The sequence below is a fragment of the Ricinus communis genome, chromosome 1 (genome assembly GCF_019578655.1).
Source record: "Ricinus communis isolate WT05 ecotype wild-type chromosome 1, ASM1957865v1, whole genome shotgun sequence".
In the NCBI taxonomy this organism is placed as follows: domain Eukaryota; kingdom Viridiplantae; phylum Streptophyta; class Magnoliopsida; order Malpighiales; family Euphorbiaceae; genus Ricinus; species Ricinus communis.
Genome location: NC_063256.1, coordinates 36192988 through 36211676, shown reverse-complemented (window position 1 = coordinate 36211676; position 18689 = coordinate 36192988). Strand labels below are relative to the sequence as shown.

The window sequence follows — 18689 nt, the reverse complement described above, 5'->3', positions numbered from 1 at the left end:
GAAAGTATCGATAAAAAAATTAAATCATATTGTTACTACTGATAATAATGTTAATCTTAGTCATAGTTACAATAATAATAATAAATATATTAAAACTAAAATTATTAACTATAAAATTAATTAATAATCATGTCAATATTAACTGAACTAAAAAATTAAAAATCTTAAAAATAAATAAAAGGTCAGCTGAATTGAAATTATAGAACTGAAAAATCAAATCTAATTAAAATTAAAATATAAAATAAACTAAATTAAAAATCTTGAAAAAATCAAATTGAATTTAACCAACAAACTAGTAAATAAGTAAAATGGAATCTAACAATATTACTTCGATTCAATTTATTTATTAATATATAATCTTAGATTAATTTATACTTTTTTATATTAAAACTATATATTTTATAAAAAAAGTTTCATATATTTAACTCACAAGACTACTTATTTTTACTAAAAAATAATTAAAATTGTTAGAATTATATAAATATTAATAATAATAATAGTTTCAATAACAATAATAAATATTTTAATAATTGATGCATTTTATTTGTCAATTTCATCTCGTGTCCGCCAATTACAATAGTAGATAAGAGTTTTTGTTTATTAGTTGGATTGGTAGATAAGTATTGTGTACCAGTTCAATCGGTGGACAGTTAAATTAATAAATTTATTTATCCGTCTCAACAATATTTACCATAAATTAGGAATTTGTATTCAAATCACTCTAAAATGAGAATTTAACAATTTTTCATCTTAAAATAATAATTATTTTTTAAAAACATTAAATTAAGATTCAGTAGCGCATAAATGAGATAATAATAGTCTCTAATAGCTTAATCAAGGTATCAAGTTTGAACATTGAGCATGCAGTTATGTTAAAAGTATTGAAGGAGTGTTTTGCATCCATAAGAGTCCTACTCGACACGCTTTAAATTAACTCTAGATATATGTATATAAAAAATATTAAATTAAAAAAAAATTTCCAAATAATTCAGTAAATAAAAAAATTAAACTTGACTAATTCTCATTCTTTGGATTTTAACTTGATAAATAAATAATAAATAACTAAAAATAAATAAAAATTATGAGTTTGTTGAGAAGAATACTATAAAAGCTTCAACTATACTTATCAAGCTAGTTATGTGGTTGAAACTTGACTGCATAAATATTGAAATTTTAAATATTTTTAAATGAATTTTAAATAATTTGGGATTTAAATTTAATTTAATTACATCAAAAAGTATTTTAATATAAGATTCTAAAATTTTGTTAAATGTTTTATGTAATTTTGTTCAAATCCTCCGAGTTTCACAATTTTAATCTAAATCAATATATAAATTTTAATTTTTAACTGACCAATCAAATTTGATATATACATTAAGAAGTGGGAAAAAGTGTTTGTTTTTTTTTGGTTCTTTAAGGCCTAGTGTTCTTCCTCACTGTTATTTAGACACTCAATTTTAGAACCCGCGAAAATCCATGCCACTCTTCGAATCAAAACCAGAAGCAATTACAATAGGAGCAAAACGCCCATGAATCGGATCCAAGCTACAAACGAGCTCTCTTTCCGTGTCGGGTTTTCCGGTTATAGTGGCCATCTCAGAGTGGAGCCTCTCTCCACCGTAGAAGGCCGCACCGACCCTGTCAAGTCACTTCCCGATTTTATCCTTGTGAGTATCGAAATTAGCTGCGTGTAATTTTGTTATGTACATTTCATTGTCCATTAAGTAGCCGTTGTAATTTGAACTCTATTTTTCAATTGTCTAGTCTAGGGCTTTCTGATTAGATATTCTTTTTCTTTTTTTGCTTCATTTTGTATTCGGAAAGTCTAATGCAAGAATTTAACTCAATTGAATTCTATTTAGTTAATTCTTGTGTTTGGACATTTCATTTTTGCTACTTCTTTCAGCTTACAGTGAAGAAGACATTTCCATAGAAATAAAGTCCGGTTGGAAAATACTCCAAATAAGCCTTAGGAATTGGAATTATAATTCTGAAGTTTCTATAAGAAGATTGTTTATATAAGTTCTTGTCAATTACTTATGGTCTTAATTGATTTCAGCCTCCTGCCTTTCCTAGGGAGACACGTGAATCAATAAAGGAGTACATAGAAGAGGAATATCTTTTGCCGAGATTAGACTCTGATGTGTTTTCGCCTGAAAATGCTGGAAGGCAGTGGGATTTTGATTGGTTTGAGAAGGCAAATGTGCTGCTCAACCCCTCATTGCCACGTGCTGTTGTTGTTCCAACATGGGAGTCACCATTTAGACGACAAAAGTCAACATCTGAACAAGGAATTTGGGAGCCAAAATCAGTACAGGTATGAGCTTTTCACCATTTTTTTATTTGAGTATAAAAGTTTCATTATAATGCTCATGCCATGTTTCCTGATTCTTGGAATTCTTTTTTATTTTTATAGATTTTAACTTCAGTTAAAGTACTGTCTTGTTACATTGTTTTAGATGGACGTGTCAGAATTAATAGCTCAAGATTCCAGTTCTTTACCACGCATTGCTGGACCTGCAAAGGATTTTGTCAGAGGAAGCATCAATAACCGTCCTTTTCGTCCAGGAGGTTTGGATGATTCTCAATCATTAGAGAAAATTCTTCCTGCTGGCGCCGCAAATGGTGAATGGTTACGTGAAGTGCTGAATGGCGGGCCAGTTCAATCCATTCCTCCGAGCCTTAAGAAAGGATTAGATCTTGGTGATCTTAAGGTGACCAACTTGATGTATATCCTAATTATAATATACAAAGAATATACTGTTTTAAACTCATAAATTCACCAATTATTTGATACAAGTTCTTTTTCTCTAACTTTTATTTCTTTTGAAGGCGTACCCGTCCTCCTGGAATGTGTACAAGGACCAAAATCCATCCGATACTGCATCAAGAGAAAAGTTGGTCTGTTAAGCATGTCCTTACTAATTTAACTTTCTTCATCATATAAATTGCTACTTTGTCTGTTCAAATGTCTTATAGTGATTTCTGGATGGTTCATTTGGCAGAATGAGTTGTCTGTACAGTTTGATGACTTGTTCAAGAAGGCATGGGAGGAGGATATTGATGCAGAATATGAGGAAGATGGTATGTATTATTTACATTTTTTATTTTCTTTTTTCATGAGGACAACTTCTCAAAGTTATATTGTTATAAAGTGAGAACTATGAAGAAGCTTTATAAAATTTTCCCCATTTGGTTTGGGTATGAAACTATTGAATTACAATGAGTTGTTGATGTGCTGGATAAAATATTTTCCAGACATTGTGGGCTTCTTGTTGTTCTAACAGGCCAAATTTTTAAATTGACATATCTAGTTGGATAAATTGGAGTTCTGCATAAGTTTAGGACATTTTGAGATTTGTGATTTGCACCAGATTTTCCACTTCTAGTGGTTGAAAAACATTATGGTTTTATAGTAACCCTTCAAGAGAAGTTTGAGCTTTATGACTCTTTGAGCAGTTTGTTTGACAGGGTATAAGAGCCTCTTTGACTGAGTATTCTTGAGTTTGAGTCCTAGGAGGCCTCATGTATTTATTGTTAAATATTAGACAAAATAGATGCTTGAATGTCCTTGCCCAAATGTCTAGCTTGTGCACTTCTGTGTGAGGGGGCATGTTAGAAATATAGAACCTGTTTTTGGGCCCTCGCTTACAACATTGGGCGGTTCTTTGACAGGTTTCTCTCTGTAAATCATTTTAAGTCTGCAAATGTTGGCTTTAAACATTTATGTTCTTGGTATTGTTCCTACAGTCTTTCAATTTTCTTTTATTCTTTTACCTTTATTTCCTTCAATGGATTAATCTTGATGTTGCTTCTAAAGGTCATTCGTCAAAGGACGAGTATCTGAAGTCGGATGTTGATGTTGTGCCAGAAGTTCACTTGTTAAAAGATGAGTCTCGAAAGTCTGATTCTGAAGAGAGCAAAATTGATATTCAAGGAAGTGTATTTGAGACAGAAGTGTCTGTGTTGGATGAGATTTTGTCTGTGGATTCAGGTGGATTGACATCAAGATCTGATGGAACTGGTGATGGTGGTGGCCACAAGGAGAAAAAGGTTTAACTTCATCATATTTAGAACAAGTTTATGTCTTTTAGTCTCTCAGTTCCTTTTAGTTATGCTTTGTTTAAAAACTCCATTTACTGATAGGGCTGGGCTCTGAGCGGCAATAGTGAATGGATTGCAGAACACTTCTATCAACTACTTCCTGACACAGCACTTGATTTTCCTTTTGAATTGGATACTTTCCAAAAGGAGGTACTGATCAATACATATCCTTTTTAAACTTCAAAGTAGGAGTGCTCCTAAAAGCTGCTTGCAATTTTCCTATAAGAAAGGTGCCATGTCGAATTAGTATAATGTCTGTTATAATAAATTCTATACAATAATTATAAATACAAAAATAAAAATACTCTATTTAATATTATTTTATTACATAGAATTATATATAATAAAATAATTAACTATATATAAAATAATATATTAAAGAATTAAAAGTTCAAATGGTATTGAGGTATATCGTTTTTTATGCTGAGTCCTAATCACTGCTTGTTAATAGTTTTGCAAGTGTAAATATGCCTAGATGCATTACAAGCCTTTTCAGATATTTTTCAAAGAGCATACAATACACATTATAAGTGAATGCCTTAGATGGAAAGAAAAAGTGATTATTCTTCTATAAGAACTATTAGTTTGTTATAAAATGGCTGCTTGATGTGGACAAGGATAATTTAAAAAAATAAATATATAAATAAATAAAATTCAAAGAAAAAAATCTACAATTTTGGTATAGTATTTACAATTTTAATATGTAAGGGGTATTTCCATCTTTGCTGGAGCAGTAATTCAGATTTCTTCAGGAGAGTCGTTATTATATTTTAAAGTCTCATTTAGGAGAAGCTTTTCTTTCTTTTCTTTGCTTTTCCTACCATCAGATCTGATATTTCATTTTCAAACCCTTTATTTGTCTGCAAATTACACGTAGAATAGCTTACCGTAAAGCTGTCCTACACCAGTGCTTTCCTTGGAATTTCTGCTGAAAACTTTTGCCTTAACAAGCATGTGAAATATTACCTGATGGCAGGACTGTTAGTTTGTTATAATAGTCTTTCTCATTGACTACAAAAGTTGTGGTCTTTACACTGGTTATTGTGGCAATGACAGCCAATATTCTGTCGGGAAGGGTAATTTGTGGAAGTTCTTAATTGCTTTTTTCTTTTCCCTTTTAGTTTCTTAATTTTTTTTTATAATGATTATTGCAGGCTATTTATTATTTGGAAAAGGGAGATTCTGTTTTTGTGGCAGCGCATACCTCAGCTGGGAAGACAGTTGTGGCAGAATATGCTTTTGCTTTGGCATCGAAAGTATGATCTTTTGAATCTAGCACTTGGACCATGATTTAGATAATTTCTTTTGGATGCCAGATTTCCTGCAACAGTTTTAGTGTTGTATTTCTATGCAACAGCAATTGAATCTTATGTTTCATGGCAAGGCTTTTATGAAATTTTTCATGTCTTGCAGCATTGCACCAGAGCTGTCTATACTGCTCCTATTAAAACTATCAGCAACCAAAAGTATCGGGATTTTTGTGGGAAATTCGATGTTGGCCTTCTCACTGGCGACGTGAGCTTGAGGCCAGAGGCTAATTGTCTTATCATGACCACTGAAATACTGAGGTCAATGCTTTACCGAGGTGCTGATATTATAAGAGACATTGAATGGGTAAAGAAGTTTGTCTTCTATACTTTTTTCCTAAGTATCAAAATTCTTCTACTTTCAATGTATCAAATTCTCTCATTATTGTACTTATTCCAATTTCTAATGTACTACTGAATTTTATTGTATTTTGATTTTTCTATGAGATAGGTAATATTTGACGAAGTTCATTATGTCAATGATGCTGAAAGAGGAGTTGTTTGGGAGGAAGTTATAATCATGCTTCCGAGGCATGTTAATATTGTTCTACTTTCAGCCACGGTAGACACATATATCCTATTTATATATTCTGCATATCGTAATTGGGTTTTTTCATTATTGACAATAATGACATGGACTTTGGCAATTGAAGTTATCATACATGTTTAATCTTTATGTGCTGCTCCTTCTTTGGCAATCTTAGAAGTTGTATTTGTCACACATCGTAATTATTGGGTTATTATGGTGTATATATATGGATTGGGCACCATCTTTCTTTGAGCTAGCTTTTGGAAATGAGTTATGCCTGATCTTCTTTATCATGGTATCAAAGCCAGACTTTTATCTGCGATGATGGGTTTGAATCCAGCCCATTTGCATGTTACGCTAAGCATGGGATTTTTTTTTTTGGGCGGGGGGGTGGGGGGCTGTTAGAAGTTGTATTTGTCCGATATAACTAAATTACTAGGCCATCCTCTTCTTTTGAGCTAGCTTTCGGGAATGAGTACTTTACGAAGACAATATTCGCTACCACATGCTTGCTGTGTTTTCTTGTGCAATGGTGTTTTGGATCTTCCAAATCTATGAATAGTAAGAGATGTACCAAATGTGCAAAGTTGTCTTCAGTCTGTCAGCTCCACTTATCTAAGGCACTGCAAATTGCAGAACTTCTTCAGTATCGTTTTTACTGAGATAGAACTTTTATGAACCAATGGTGGGGAAAGAAAATTTTTAGTTAATTTTAGTCACAGGAGCTTCCATTATTATGCTTACAAATCAGAATCACTAGGAAGTGATGTCCAGCGAAGGAACTTGTTTTCCTTTTGTGGTCTTGTTTTCTTTGTCTTGTAAATTTCGTGTCCTAAGAAAGCAAAGGATGTCAATCTCAGTTTTACATATCAAATAAGTTGCTTATGATGCTGTCTAATTGTGCATCCTGGAGGGTTGCAACTTTCATGACATGGTTACTTAGTTAATCAAGTTATATGTTTGCCTTTACTCTGCCATTTCTCTTTGGGCTGAAGAATTGATGAAGTGTGCAATGCTTCTTCCAGGTACCCAACACAGTTGAATTTGCAGACTGGATTGGTAGGACAAAACAAAAGAAAATTCAAGTTACTGGGTTAGTATTGTTTATATAAATATTCAACTTCAGGATCTTATTTAGGAGTTATGAGTTCTGTAAAAGTTATCGACTTTCAATAGTTTAGTCATTTCTACTTTCAAGTTTTTCAAGAATAGAGGTACAACAGGAAGCAAATTTACAATATCTTTTTGCTTTCATACTGATGCCATCTATTTTATTGGATCTGATGTTCAGAACTACAAAAAGACCGGTCCCATTGGAGCATTGCCTATTTTATTCTGGAGAACTTTACAAAATATGTGAGAATGAAACTTTTATACCTCAGGGATTGAGAGTTGCTAAAGATGCACACAAGAAAAAGAATACAAGTGCGGTTAGCAGTGGGTCTTTAGCATTGCGGGATGGGGCTCATGGTAAAAAACGTGAATATCTCAATCGTAACAAACAGAATAAGCATTTTGGTTCACAAAATGCTGGAAGCTTCTCTGGGACCAGCTGGGGAAATCAAAACAATGGGAATGGCCAAAACAACTGGGGGTCAAGGAGGTCAGAGGCTTCCTTATGGTTGCAGCTTGTTAACAAGCTCTCAAAGAAATCTCTTTTACCTGTATGTGAGATTTTACGAGTTTACCTCATGAAGTGCAAATTTTTTATTTATTTAGAATTTTATAGTCATATACTACTTTTGACACTCTGTTTCTTTACAGCACTTATTCCCTTGATTGAAAAAGGGTGATAAAAATAAAAAATTTCCATATTTTGAAAGGTTGTTTAGTAAATAGTTTGGAATTCCAACTGTTTTTCTTTCCATTTTAGCTTGTGTCTTGTGGATAATCATCATGATTCCTGTTATCATACGTGGAATCACTTTTTTGCGCTGTAATTTGCGGAAGACTTGGTATCCAGTAAGGTCCTTAGTGACTTTGCATTGTTGAAAGAATTGGCATAAACATCCTGCTTTTCTTTATTGCAAAAAGAATGCAAAAGGAGTTTGAGATGTTAAGGGCCTGTTCATTTGTGGAAACCAGAGGTGGTCTCCAGAAAATAGACTTTTGTGTTCAAATGTGAAGTTCTCTAAAATAGAAACCAAAAACTCATTTTGTAATTTCTAAACTTGTAACCGCACTTGGAAAACTGCTAAAACATGTTTTTCAAGTTGAAAACATGGAACCTGACAATTTAAGTGCCTTCTGGTGCTTATTCAAAAAGCTTTGGATCCCATATTTATCAATTTAATTTTTTAAATTTCCTGATCTTATCGCCAAGCCTTTTAATAATAATTTTTTTAAATTCAGTCTGTTGATTATTGGTTTGTCTGGGCCTAGTGTCTGGCCTTCTCTCTCTCCTTTTTTTTTTATTTAAATTTTTGGTAAAATGATTCTTTATTATTAAAAATATTTCTCAAATTTCTAAGTTGGAAATGGTTTCCCATTTTTTGCTAAATGAACACAAGTTTCCAGTTTTACAAAGAAATGAGAACTGGAGTTTCGGATGAAAACTGAAAATGGGAAACGTTCCTTCTTTTATCTTCTTTTAGCAAATGGAGTTAAGATTGTTTTTGAGGTTTTACTTATGTTCCTTATTGTTTATACAGGGGACAACTAGAAAGCTCAAACCAAATGGCATGGTTTAGTTTTCTGAATGCTTTTTAGCATCAAATGAACTATGCTATTTTCAGAACATGAGAAATTTTAACATGTAGCATAGGAGGTTTCTTCTGCCTTTGTTATATTCTAAGCAGTCTTGTTCCTGTGCTCTCAGGTAGTCATATTTTGTTTCTCAAAGAATCGGTGTGATAAATCAGCTGATGGTATGTCAGGGACTGACCTCACTAGCAGTTCTGAGAAAAGTGAGATCCGTGTATTTTGTGATAAAGCCTTTTCACGACTAAAGGGATCTGACCGGAATCTACCTCAGGTCTGGAGCTAAATATTTGTGTGCTCTATTGATTTGTATCTACTTGGAATGACATGTATTTATTTTATGTGCAGATTGTCAGAGTTCAGAGTCTGCTTAGGAGAGGGATTGGTGTACATCATGCAGGACTGCTTCCAATTGTTAAGGAAGTGGTTGAAATGCTTTTCTGTCGTGGTGTCATTAAGGTAATGTTTGATGATTAGGGTACTTTTCTATATTGTGTTATCTTCAAATATGTTTGGAGTGAAGTGGTTATCTTTGATGCTCTTATGAGGTGAAAGATCACATGGAATTAAAATTTCTTTGTTATTGTTTTCTGCAAAGTGCAAAGAGAATGTTTTGCAGTTGCTTTTCAGGCAGTCATGGTTTTTTCACTTAACTGTAAGTTGTTGTGCCTGTTTCTATTGTAGGTACTGTTTTCAACAGAGACATTTGCTATGGGGGTGAATGCCCCTGCTAGAACGGTGAGTTTTAATGAACTTTTCTTTTTTCCAAAAATAATCTAGTGTTGATTATTTGGAATATCCATACTATCATATAAATATTCCTTGCATGTTATCTATGTAGTATTTATCTTCTTTCTTCTATTTGTACTTGTTTATTCTATCTCTTTCATCTAGAAATTCTACTTTACTGAAAAGAAAAGTTGTATCTCTTATATTTCTTTCTCTTTCCTCCTTTGTGATTTTTCTTCTGGTCATTTGGTGTTGAATATTTGAATCTTAAGTGGCTAAAACAATATTGAGAGATATCTTATTGCAAAAAGTCATGGCGCTGTATCTGATTGAAGCAATTGGTTTAGATTGACTTGAAATTGTCATGGGTCAAGATGCAGAATGCATGCCTAATATGACTGTCTATCTCTTAGCATCATTCATATTTATAATATTGCTGGCACTAGGTTCTGCCTGTCATACTTTTGGCCAGTTTTTGGTGGAGTAAATACTGTTAGTTTCCATTTTGCTGTTAATTGGAGACCCTGATATTTTTTTATTTTCATTGTTAAACAAGAACCAAGTATTATCATTGTTGTGTATTATTAACTTAGTAGCGTTAAAATGCTCCAATTGTTAAATTGATTGTTGAACTGATAATTGAGTTTATGTTTCTTTTCAAGGGCAGAGCCCTAGTCTAAATTGCAATCCTTGTCCATCTTGAAGAGAAAGGCTCTTTTCAATATTATTCTTCCTCTTTCAGTATTAGGAGACTTTAAAAGTATTTTTCTGGTAGTGTTTTTGGGGATAGTTTATATTTTTGTAGGGTGATTTAGCAATCTCTGTGATTCATGTCTCTCTATAAGGTTGTAGCCTCCGAGACATAGTTGGTTTTAGTTGAATAACTTTGACTTGGGTGTGAGACTCTGGGGTTCTACTTAAATTGAAGAGAGCCCACATCTGTGAAAGAAATCGCAATCGGTATTTATGAGCTGGTTGTGTTTGTGAAATTTCTTCCCTTTATGATCTCTTAGTTTAAGGCACTCAAACTGTGTAAGGAATACTGCTTAAACTTGTCATCCTTCGTAACTGCTAAACAAAACTGGTTACTGATACTAAACTTAATAATTATCCATTAGAACAAAAGAAACTAATTATCATGTTCTTAGCTACACATGAAAAAATATAGTAAATAACAGAACAGGATATAAGCACCAGAAATTAAGCCCTAAGCTACTGAACCTGCAAACATCCTTTTCTTGTGCCCATGTGTGAACCGCTTGTAGACTTGCTCAATGGCTGGAACCACCATGACACAGGATGGTCATGACTTGCTTCCTAGTTGGCATTTGAATTAGCTTCGCTGGTTCCTTACATTCTCTCGGATAGATTAGGATTGTGACTTGGACTAGGGCTACATCTAGCAAGAGGAACATACAATAATACATAGTATATATAGCCAAACTAAGAAATTTATTCAATTTCACCTCTTCTATGTGCTAACTTGTGACAACTAGATAAAATATGTATAGCTCGTATGCAGTTTATTCCTATGAGTTCTTTTGTACATGATTATGACCTATTCGGGGTGTGATTCTGAATTGTCTTGACATATTTGCAGGTTGTATTCGATACATTAAGGAAGTTTGATGGGAAGGAATTTAGACAATTGCTTCCTGGAGAATACACTCAAATGGCAGGTCGTGCTGGCAGAAGAGGACTTGACAAAATTGGTACTGTCATCGTGATGTGCCGTGATGAGATCCCTGATGAAAGGGATTTAAAACATGTTATAGTTGGAAGTGCTACCAGGCTTGAATCTCAGTTTCGGTTGACTTATATTATGATCTTACATCTCCTCCGTGTCGAGGAATTGAAGGTACTTTGGAGATATAGATTTTTATGAAATTTATGGCCGTTGATTTATAAATATAAATTAAACTGCTGTCGACCATTGCATGCCTTCTGGAATTGCATGAATTTCAAAATCCTTTGATTTGTATTATGTATGCAAAAGAATCTCCTGATATAGATTATGCCTGTTCTGAAATAGAAATGCGGAAAAGATAGAGCTACTATATAAATGCATGCATGCAAACTCACATGTTCTTGTGCTTGCAATATATGAGCACATGCGCATTGGCACAGTTTGAATATATGGTTTAACTGGTGCTGCATCATTTATTCCTTTTCTATCAGTATGAATATATGGACATGCACAATCCTCATAAAAGGTTGATGGATGATAAACAACATGTGTCTATCCAGTTAATTAACCTTTTCTGTAGTAAGAAAAAAACCAGTGGAGAAGTTCCCTTGGCAAATTAAAACCCTGTCTTGCATCATGCTAAGCTTCTTCTAGATCATGTTTCTATTCAAATGGGAGTCAGGATATCAACAGATCCATAGAATTAATTTCTTAATTTGATCAATGGGAAGTTGGCTGTTCAGACATTAGTTTCCCTTGAGGTTCATTTAAATCAAATATCAGAGGATTGAAACCAAGAACGTCCTAAGTGAGGTTTTACATTGCGTTTTTTGCAGTCAAAGAATTAGTCTCTTCATATAGCTTTATTCTTTAAAGTTAGGGATATCGAGTATGTTTTTTTTTTTTCTTTTCTTTTGCTTTTGCTCTTCCCATAATCTCGTTAAAGATCCATCTTTTTGTAAGAATTATTTGGTTTAGGGGCTTTTTTTTAATCAATTGAACACCATGCGACATAACTGCAGGTAGAGGATATGCTGAAAAGAAGCTTTGCTGAGTTCCATACTCAAAAGAAACTTCCTGAAACTCAACAGGTTTTGATGCGAAAGCTTGCTCAGCCGACCAAAGCAATCGAGTAAGTGTATCAGTGATAATCTCCTTGCTTCATGATGATGGTCTGTGCCTTTATCCTTTTTTTTTTCTCATAAATGTTTGTAATATGTACATTAATATTATCAAATTGTTTATATCTTTTATCTTATAGTTCTCTGCTTGACTCTAAAATGTTCTGCAAATTATATGAATGCATACCTAGTGATACCTAATATATTTAGGGGGTTTTGTATGTGAAAAAGTTTAATTACAATTTTTTTATATCTTTTATTTTATAGTTCTCTGCTTGGCTCTAAAATGTTCAGCAAATTATATGAATGCCTGCCTAATCACACCTAAAATAGTTAGGGGTTTTGTTTGCAGAAAGGTCACCGCATTGCCTTTTCATTAATGTTCTGATTTTGAGTTTTTCTCTGCTTACTTTAATGCATAGTCATTAATGGCGTGCCTGAGGTGCAAGGCACAGGCCCTGGTGCCTCAGGCAGGCGTCGTTAATAAGGTGCATGCCGTGCCTCTATAATATTTTAGTCTGCTGCTTTTTCTTTTCCTCCGTTTCTTTAATTGTTTCTTCATCTATAATGTCCAATGCTAATCCAACTATGTAACTGACCTTACTATGCCCTAATACATGTCTAATCAAGTTAAAACAAATATAAGAAAGAAAAAAGCCATGTAATTATTAGTTGTCCCGCATTAAATTATTATATTACTGTGATCTTTGTGTCAAATTAATTATTCATTATGCCATGTCCTTTTGGTTAAGTTTATGGAGTTGGTTTTTGTCTTTTTCGTTTTTTCTCTTAATGTGCTGCTGTGTTTTTCTAAATTTTATTTCCTCGTTCTCTTATTTTCTTCTCTTTTGCTCCTCACATCTCCAGCATGCCCCTGTGCCATGTGCTTTGTGCCTGGGCTCAAGAATCCCATAGTGCCTTAATGGGCCTTACACCTTTGCTTCAATTCCTCTCACCAGGTGTTTTGCTTTGGCATCTAGGCCGTGTTTAACTAAACTTTCCCAACTTTTCTAAATATTAAAAATTGGTATTTGTGAAGTCATATACATAAAACTGAAGCTTATTAGCACAAGTTAGACATATACCCTGGAACAAGTCTTAGATATATGGCTTTGTTTAGGGAAAATCATTAAAACCCTGTGAAATTTTATCTTAATACACACTTTCATCATTATTGTTTATTAGGCAGTTTGGTCCGTGATGCTTATCATATAAGTTAAGAATTTAGGTGTGCCTGAATCAGCATATGAATGTAAGTAGCACCTCAAGTACATCAACAGGTCAGCACATTATATTTGTTGCAGCATCTGGTGGTTTTTTTTTTCCTCCTCTTACCTAAGATAAAATTTGTGTCGTTACTTTTTTTTTTTTTCCTGAAATTCTTTTCACAGAAATGTGAGAAAGTGAAGCACGTTTCAGCTGTTGTTGATTTTCTATAGTGCCATAGCATTTCCAACACTATTCATTTAGCAGTGATGGTTTGTTGGATGTAGGTGTATAAAAGGCGAACCAGATATTGAAGAATACTATGACATGTTTTTGGAAGCTGAGGAATATAGTAATCAGATATCAGAGGCAGTTATGCAATCCTCTGCTGCACAACAATTTCTTACACCTGGAAGAGTTGTGGTTGTAAAGTCACAATCAGTGAGTTCCTATGTTGTGGTTGGTACATGTATTTTGGTATAGCTTGCAGTTATAATTCGTTTGTACTTGGTTCTGTCTGTCCCAAAAAGATGGGAAGGAGAAATCATTTTGTATCTGCTGTTTGATGAAAATGTTTCTTCAATGAAGTTGCCCGATCAAGCATCTGCAGTCTTGCTGAATGTTTTCTGCTACAGTAGTCACTTGATTTGATGGAATGATGTGTTAGTTTCAGTTTGCAAATAGTTAAAACTCCAGTAAAGATGCTTTAAAATTACGAAGAGCACGCTCAATCTTTGGTGCTATTGAGTGAAAAGACTTGGAAACAAGAACAGTTATGATGAAGATGAATGATATAAAATTCTAGTACTGTTGCTTACTCTCTTTTGTTTGGATTTTGTATGATAGAGAAAGAAAATCAAGATAAAACTTCTAAACAACCTAGTTATATGACGTGTGAAGGTGCTTTTGTTCATTTGTTTGACCCGTGCTCGTTTTTAAATTTGTGACATGAAGTACTAATTATCATAGGAATTTAAGTTTGAGATTTTTGATGTTGTTGCACTATAGAACTGTTAAAGTTGTTTTCCTTCTTATTTCACTTGTTGTTTCTTCATACAGTTGCTAAGCTTATGGTATGTCAATTACAGGGACAAGACCACTTACTTGGAGTTGTTGTAAAAGGACCATCTACGAGTATGAAGCAATACATTGTGTTAGTTTTGAAACCTGATTTGCCATCATCAACGCAGATTTCCAATTTGCAAGATAAAAAGAGTGGTGATATTCCCAAAGCTTATTTGCTTATGCCAAAATCAAAACGTGGTGAAGAAGAGTACTTCTATTCTACAGCTTCTCGCAAAGGATCAGGTGCTGTCAACATAAAATTACCATACCAAGGCACTGCTGCTGGTGTCAATTATGAAGTTAGAGGAATGGACAATACAGAATTCTTATGCATATGTGCTAGGAAATTAAAGATCGACCAGGTTGGGCTTCTTGAGGATGTAAGCAATACAGCTTTCTCTAAGACAGTTCAACAGCTGTCAGAACTGAAATCTGATGGAAATAAGTACCCTCCCGCCTTAGATCCGCTAACAGGTAAAGCCATTTGTTGATAAAGATAGCTTTTTTTTTATTTTTTTTTATTTTTATGGGAAAATAAAGTTTGCAACTCGTAAGATTTGATGGACTTGCATTAGACTCCTTGCAAGGCAATTCAATTTTTTATCGGCAATTGGAGCACAATATGCCGTAGAAATCTTGTGCATTAACAGTATTATTATCACACTTCTATTTATTTGGTAGAAGTTAGGAAAGTCAAAAACTTAGTCAGTCCCATCAACAATATGACTCATCAAATGACCCTTCATGCTTGTTGTCTTCTCTAACGTTCTTCACTTCAGCTGAGAGTCCCCAGATTTTTAATATAATATCTTCCAATGAGTTTTTCTGTCTTGCTGCAGTTGTATACATCTAGCACTGGGATTCTTATTCAAATTAGTCTTTTTGTTGTTTCCATCCTAAATGGCTTTTTACTAATATCACGCTATGGTCCATGATCATTAAGAAGCAAGAAAGTTGCTATGTTTTCTACTGTATGCATTGCCTAATAATTTTATTGTTAGTCATCAATTTTCAGTATGCGGGTATTCTTTACCTTTCCATGCCTATGGGCCGTAATCATGCCATTGTAGTATGTGAAACTGGAGTTCTGTATTGTTATAATAACATTGAATTTGTCATGCGTGGTTACTCTCTTCCTATGCATTAGGCATTTATCTGTCATTTATCAGCAAATTAAAAGCAACATATTCATTTTTCTCTGTCAGAGTTGGTGCTCAATACTACATTTCGCAATGATGGCAATCTTTCCACACTTGCTAATTCTAGTCTTGAACCTTACTTATTGAAATTCTTTGTTGACGATTCTGTTTCAGATCTGAAGATGAAAGATGTGAATCTTGTGGAGGCATACAAAAAATGGACTAGCCTGTTGCAAAAGATGGCAAGGAACAAGTGTCATGGATGTATAAAATTGGAGGAGCACCTGAACTTGGCAAAAGAGATAAAGAAGCATAAAGATGAAATTGATAAACTAAGGTTTCAAATGTCGGATGAAGCACTACAGCAGATGCCAGACTTTCAGGGCAGGGTATGTTTTATGTGGGCATATTTCTTACACTAATTCTCTATTTTAGTTTGATTTTCTGATGCTATTAATCTCAGAACATCATTCAACACCCTTGTGAAGATTTTAAATTGTGCATTGCAGATAGATGTTCTGAAGGAGATTGGTTGTATAGATGCTGACCTTGTTGTTCAAATTAAAGGCCGGGTTGCTTGTGAGATGAACTCAGGAGAGGAGTTGATATGCACAGAGTGTTTATTTGAGAATCAACTTGATGACCTGGAACCAGAAGAAGCAGTGGCAATTATGTCTGCCTTTGTCTTTCAGCAGAGGAACACTTCTGAGCCTTCTTTGACACCCAAGCTGTCCAAAGCTAAGAAGAGGTAATTCCCCTTTTGCATAGCTATGAGCTCTTGTTTTCTACATGGTTTTGCCGAAGATGTTTGAAATGAGAAATTGTGGTTTTTTCATGAGATAGAAAATGCCTTCAATCAAGTTAGGAGACAACACCTTACCTCGAGGCATCATGAACTTTACCTAGTCAGTATTTTATTAGGGGTTCATTAGACTGGTTCATGGGCTCCGGTGCTGTTCAGCCCAAATACATTATGGGCCTTAAAATCCCTTTGTCTTTGAGCCCGAACCTGAAAGCCCGGATATTCTTTGGTGGGACCATGTGATTTTTTAAACGTCTGTCTAATCCTATCCGAGTATAAATTACATATAAAAATTGTAATTTCCTATTTTCCCGGGCTTGTCAAAAGAATAGATGGTTGGTTCAATCCGAGCTCAAGCATAGGCAGGAAATCCCATGTGAGATGAAGCACTTCAAAACGTGTTTTGCACAGGTCGAGGATCCATCATGTTATCTCTAACTTAGGGTTTCCAATATGACACTATTAATCACAGTGATTGAAGTGAGGAATGGATGCTTAGAGGGTTCAAGCTCAAAAACCCTTACATGCTTTGCTCTTTTGCCCATCATAGTTATTGAAGGCAGAAGGTTCAATAAGTTGCAAAGGAGTGTTGAAGCCTAGGTGTAAGGCAACCCACCTAGAGATGTCAGGTCCAGAAGAAGCAAAGTTTGCTATTAAGTTCCAAATTAAGTTCAGACATTTTGGAGCTATTTAGAATATCAGACACAACAACCACTGTCTGAAATTCACCTACAAATGATTTTCAAATACCAAATGCTCATAACAAATTCATATTGTTAGCATCACAACAACTAGAGAGTAAAAACTTGTCACTTTTTGCTGCAATATACACTCATGCATATTATGTATGAAATAATCGATCTGCCAGATTCTTATTCACTGGCTCATATGGAAACATTACAGGCAGATTACACCAATAGTTTAATGAGTTTAAGACTGAAACCTTTTATTGTCTGTTTCATAAGTGGCAATCACCTGGATGATGTTCGAAAACAATTTGCAAGGACTCGTATGTTTCTATCAACTATTGAACCATTGTGAAGTTTACTTATTTTCCACTGTCTGAACTAATTTTATTTGCTTGCAAAAATTAAAAGATGAATTAAAATATTTAAGGCATCACCAAGAATTAATAGGAGGAAAAAAAAATTTGTTGAAAAGAAAACTAGAGAAGACGGGTGGTGAGAGAGAATGTAAATCGCCAAAAGAAACATAGTTTTTTTTGCCAAGAATTAAGGTTTGTAGATGCTGAAAAGAGCATTACTAGCAGGTGATTCCTAAGTGATGATTTTTCCAGGGATTTTCTAAGGCTCCGACACTAGATGTTGGCAGATTGGAAAATTGTGTGTCTAATAGCCTTGACTGGTAAGGAGCTTGGTAACACTGAAGGTTTGTGAGGCATGCCTTGCAGCAGGCCTTTGTAGTGTTGCCATGTGCTATCCAAGTAGAGTGGTTTGCTCTGGGATTCTGGTGCTCTAAGTGCCTCAGAGATACCTTTGACAACTGTTGTGCACATATAGATCCTTAATTCTGGCTCTGGAACTTTACATTATTATTTTTCTTTTCTTCTCTATTTGTGTCTTTTCCAACTTTTCCAATCTAATTCAGATATTTATTCGCTTCAGATTGTATGATACCGCAATTAGACTCGGAGAGCTGCAAGTCAAAAACAAACTACAGATAAACCCTGAGGAGTATGCACAGGAGAATCTGAAGTTTGGACTTGTGGAAGTTGTTTATGAGTGGGCAAAGGTTTCTTTTACCAAGACCCGTAATTTAAACTCTCACTAATTCCTTAAATGGACTGTAATCCTTATTATCTTATGGCAGGGAACTCCATTTGCGGATATCTGTGAGCTTACTGATGTTCCTGAAGGCTTGATAGTCCGGACCATTGTCAGACTGGATGAGACGTGTCGCGAGTTTAAAAATGCTGCTTCTATTATGGGAAATTCTTCGCTCTACAAGAAAATGGAAGCTGCATCCAATGCAATAAAACGCGACATAGTTTTTGCAGCTAGTTTGTATATTACAGGAGTGTGATTATTTTAGAGCCGGAACGAATTCATGAATTAACCTACAATTGTAAATTAAAGCACATTCTTGTCTTATTAGTCAATTTATCATGTTTTTTCTCGTGCAGTTTATTTTGCTAATTGAAAGTGCAGATCATGTAGATTAATTGCCAGTAGGAAAGATTTCTGTTAGAAACCAAAAGAACTGTATACTGACCTTTTGCTTTTTTCGGCCGATAGTGTTGGTTGTTACATGTGGTTTCATCCCGGAAGAACAGTTTTATT

At 34.2% G+C, this 18689-nt stretch overlaps 1 protein-coding gene across 2 annotated transcripts; it reads left to right on the top strand.

The window, feature by feature from the left end:
• Positions 1 to 1375: 1375 nt before the first annotated feature.
• On the top strand, positions 1376 to 18531 carry LOC8279779 (DExH-box ATP-dependent RNA helicase DExH11). 2 transcript variants are annotated; one of them, XM_048374212.1, is made up of 23 exons: positions 1376 to 1667; positions 2060 to 2317; positions 2460 to 2714; positions 2833 to 2901; positions 3006 to 3084; positions 3821 to 4053; positions 4147 to 4254; positions 5259 to 5360; positions 5518 to 5718; positions 5863 to 5973; positions 6966 to 7033; positions 7232 to 7604; positions 8759 to 8914; positions 8989 to 9099; positions 9325 to 9378; positions 10970 to 11227; positions 12079 to 12188; positions 13671 to 13824; positions 14472 to 14922; positions 15762 to 15976; positions 16097 to 16335; positions 18015 to 18141; positions 18220 to 18531. In XM_048374212.1, the coding sequence occupies exons 1-23, from the start codon at positions 1530 to 1532 to the stop codon at positions 18430 to 18432; spliced, it is 4083 nt and encodes a 1360-aa protein (XP_048230169.1). In that variant the 5' UTR covers positions 1376 to 1529; the 3' UTR covers positions 18433 to 18531. The 2 variants fall into 2 exon arrangements, with proteins under 2 accessions (XP_048230169.1, XP_048230171.1); XM_048374214.1 differs by having other exon boundaries at positions 1533 to 1667; positions 2077 to 2317.
• The last annotated feature ends 158 nt before the right edge of the window (positions 18532 to 18689 follow it).

Excerpts from the sequence above, each read along its gene's own strand:
- LOC8279779 (XM_048374212.1), top strand. The coding sequence starts at position 1,530 with ATGAATCGGATCCAAGCTACAAACGAGCTCTCTTTCCGTGTCGGGTTT. Across the intron at positions 14,923-15,761 it reads CGCCTTAGATCCGCTAACAG|ATCTGAAGATGAAAGATGTG; the intron begins GTAAAGCCATTT and ends ATTCTGTTTCAG. Across the intron at positions 16,336-18,014 it reads CTGTCCAAAGCTAAGAAGAG|ATTGTATGATACCGCAATTA; the intron begins GTAATTCCCCTT and ends TATTCGCTTCAG.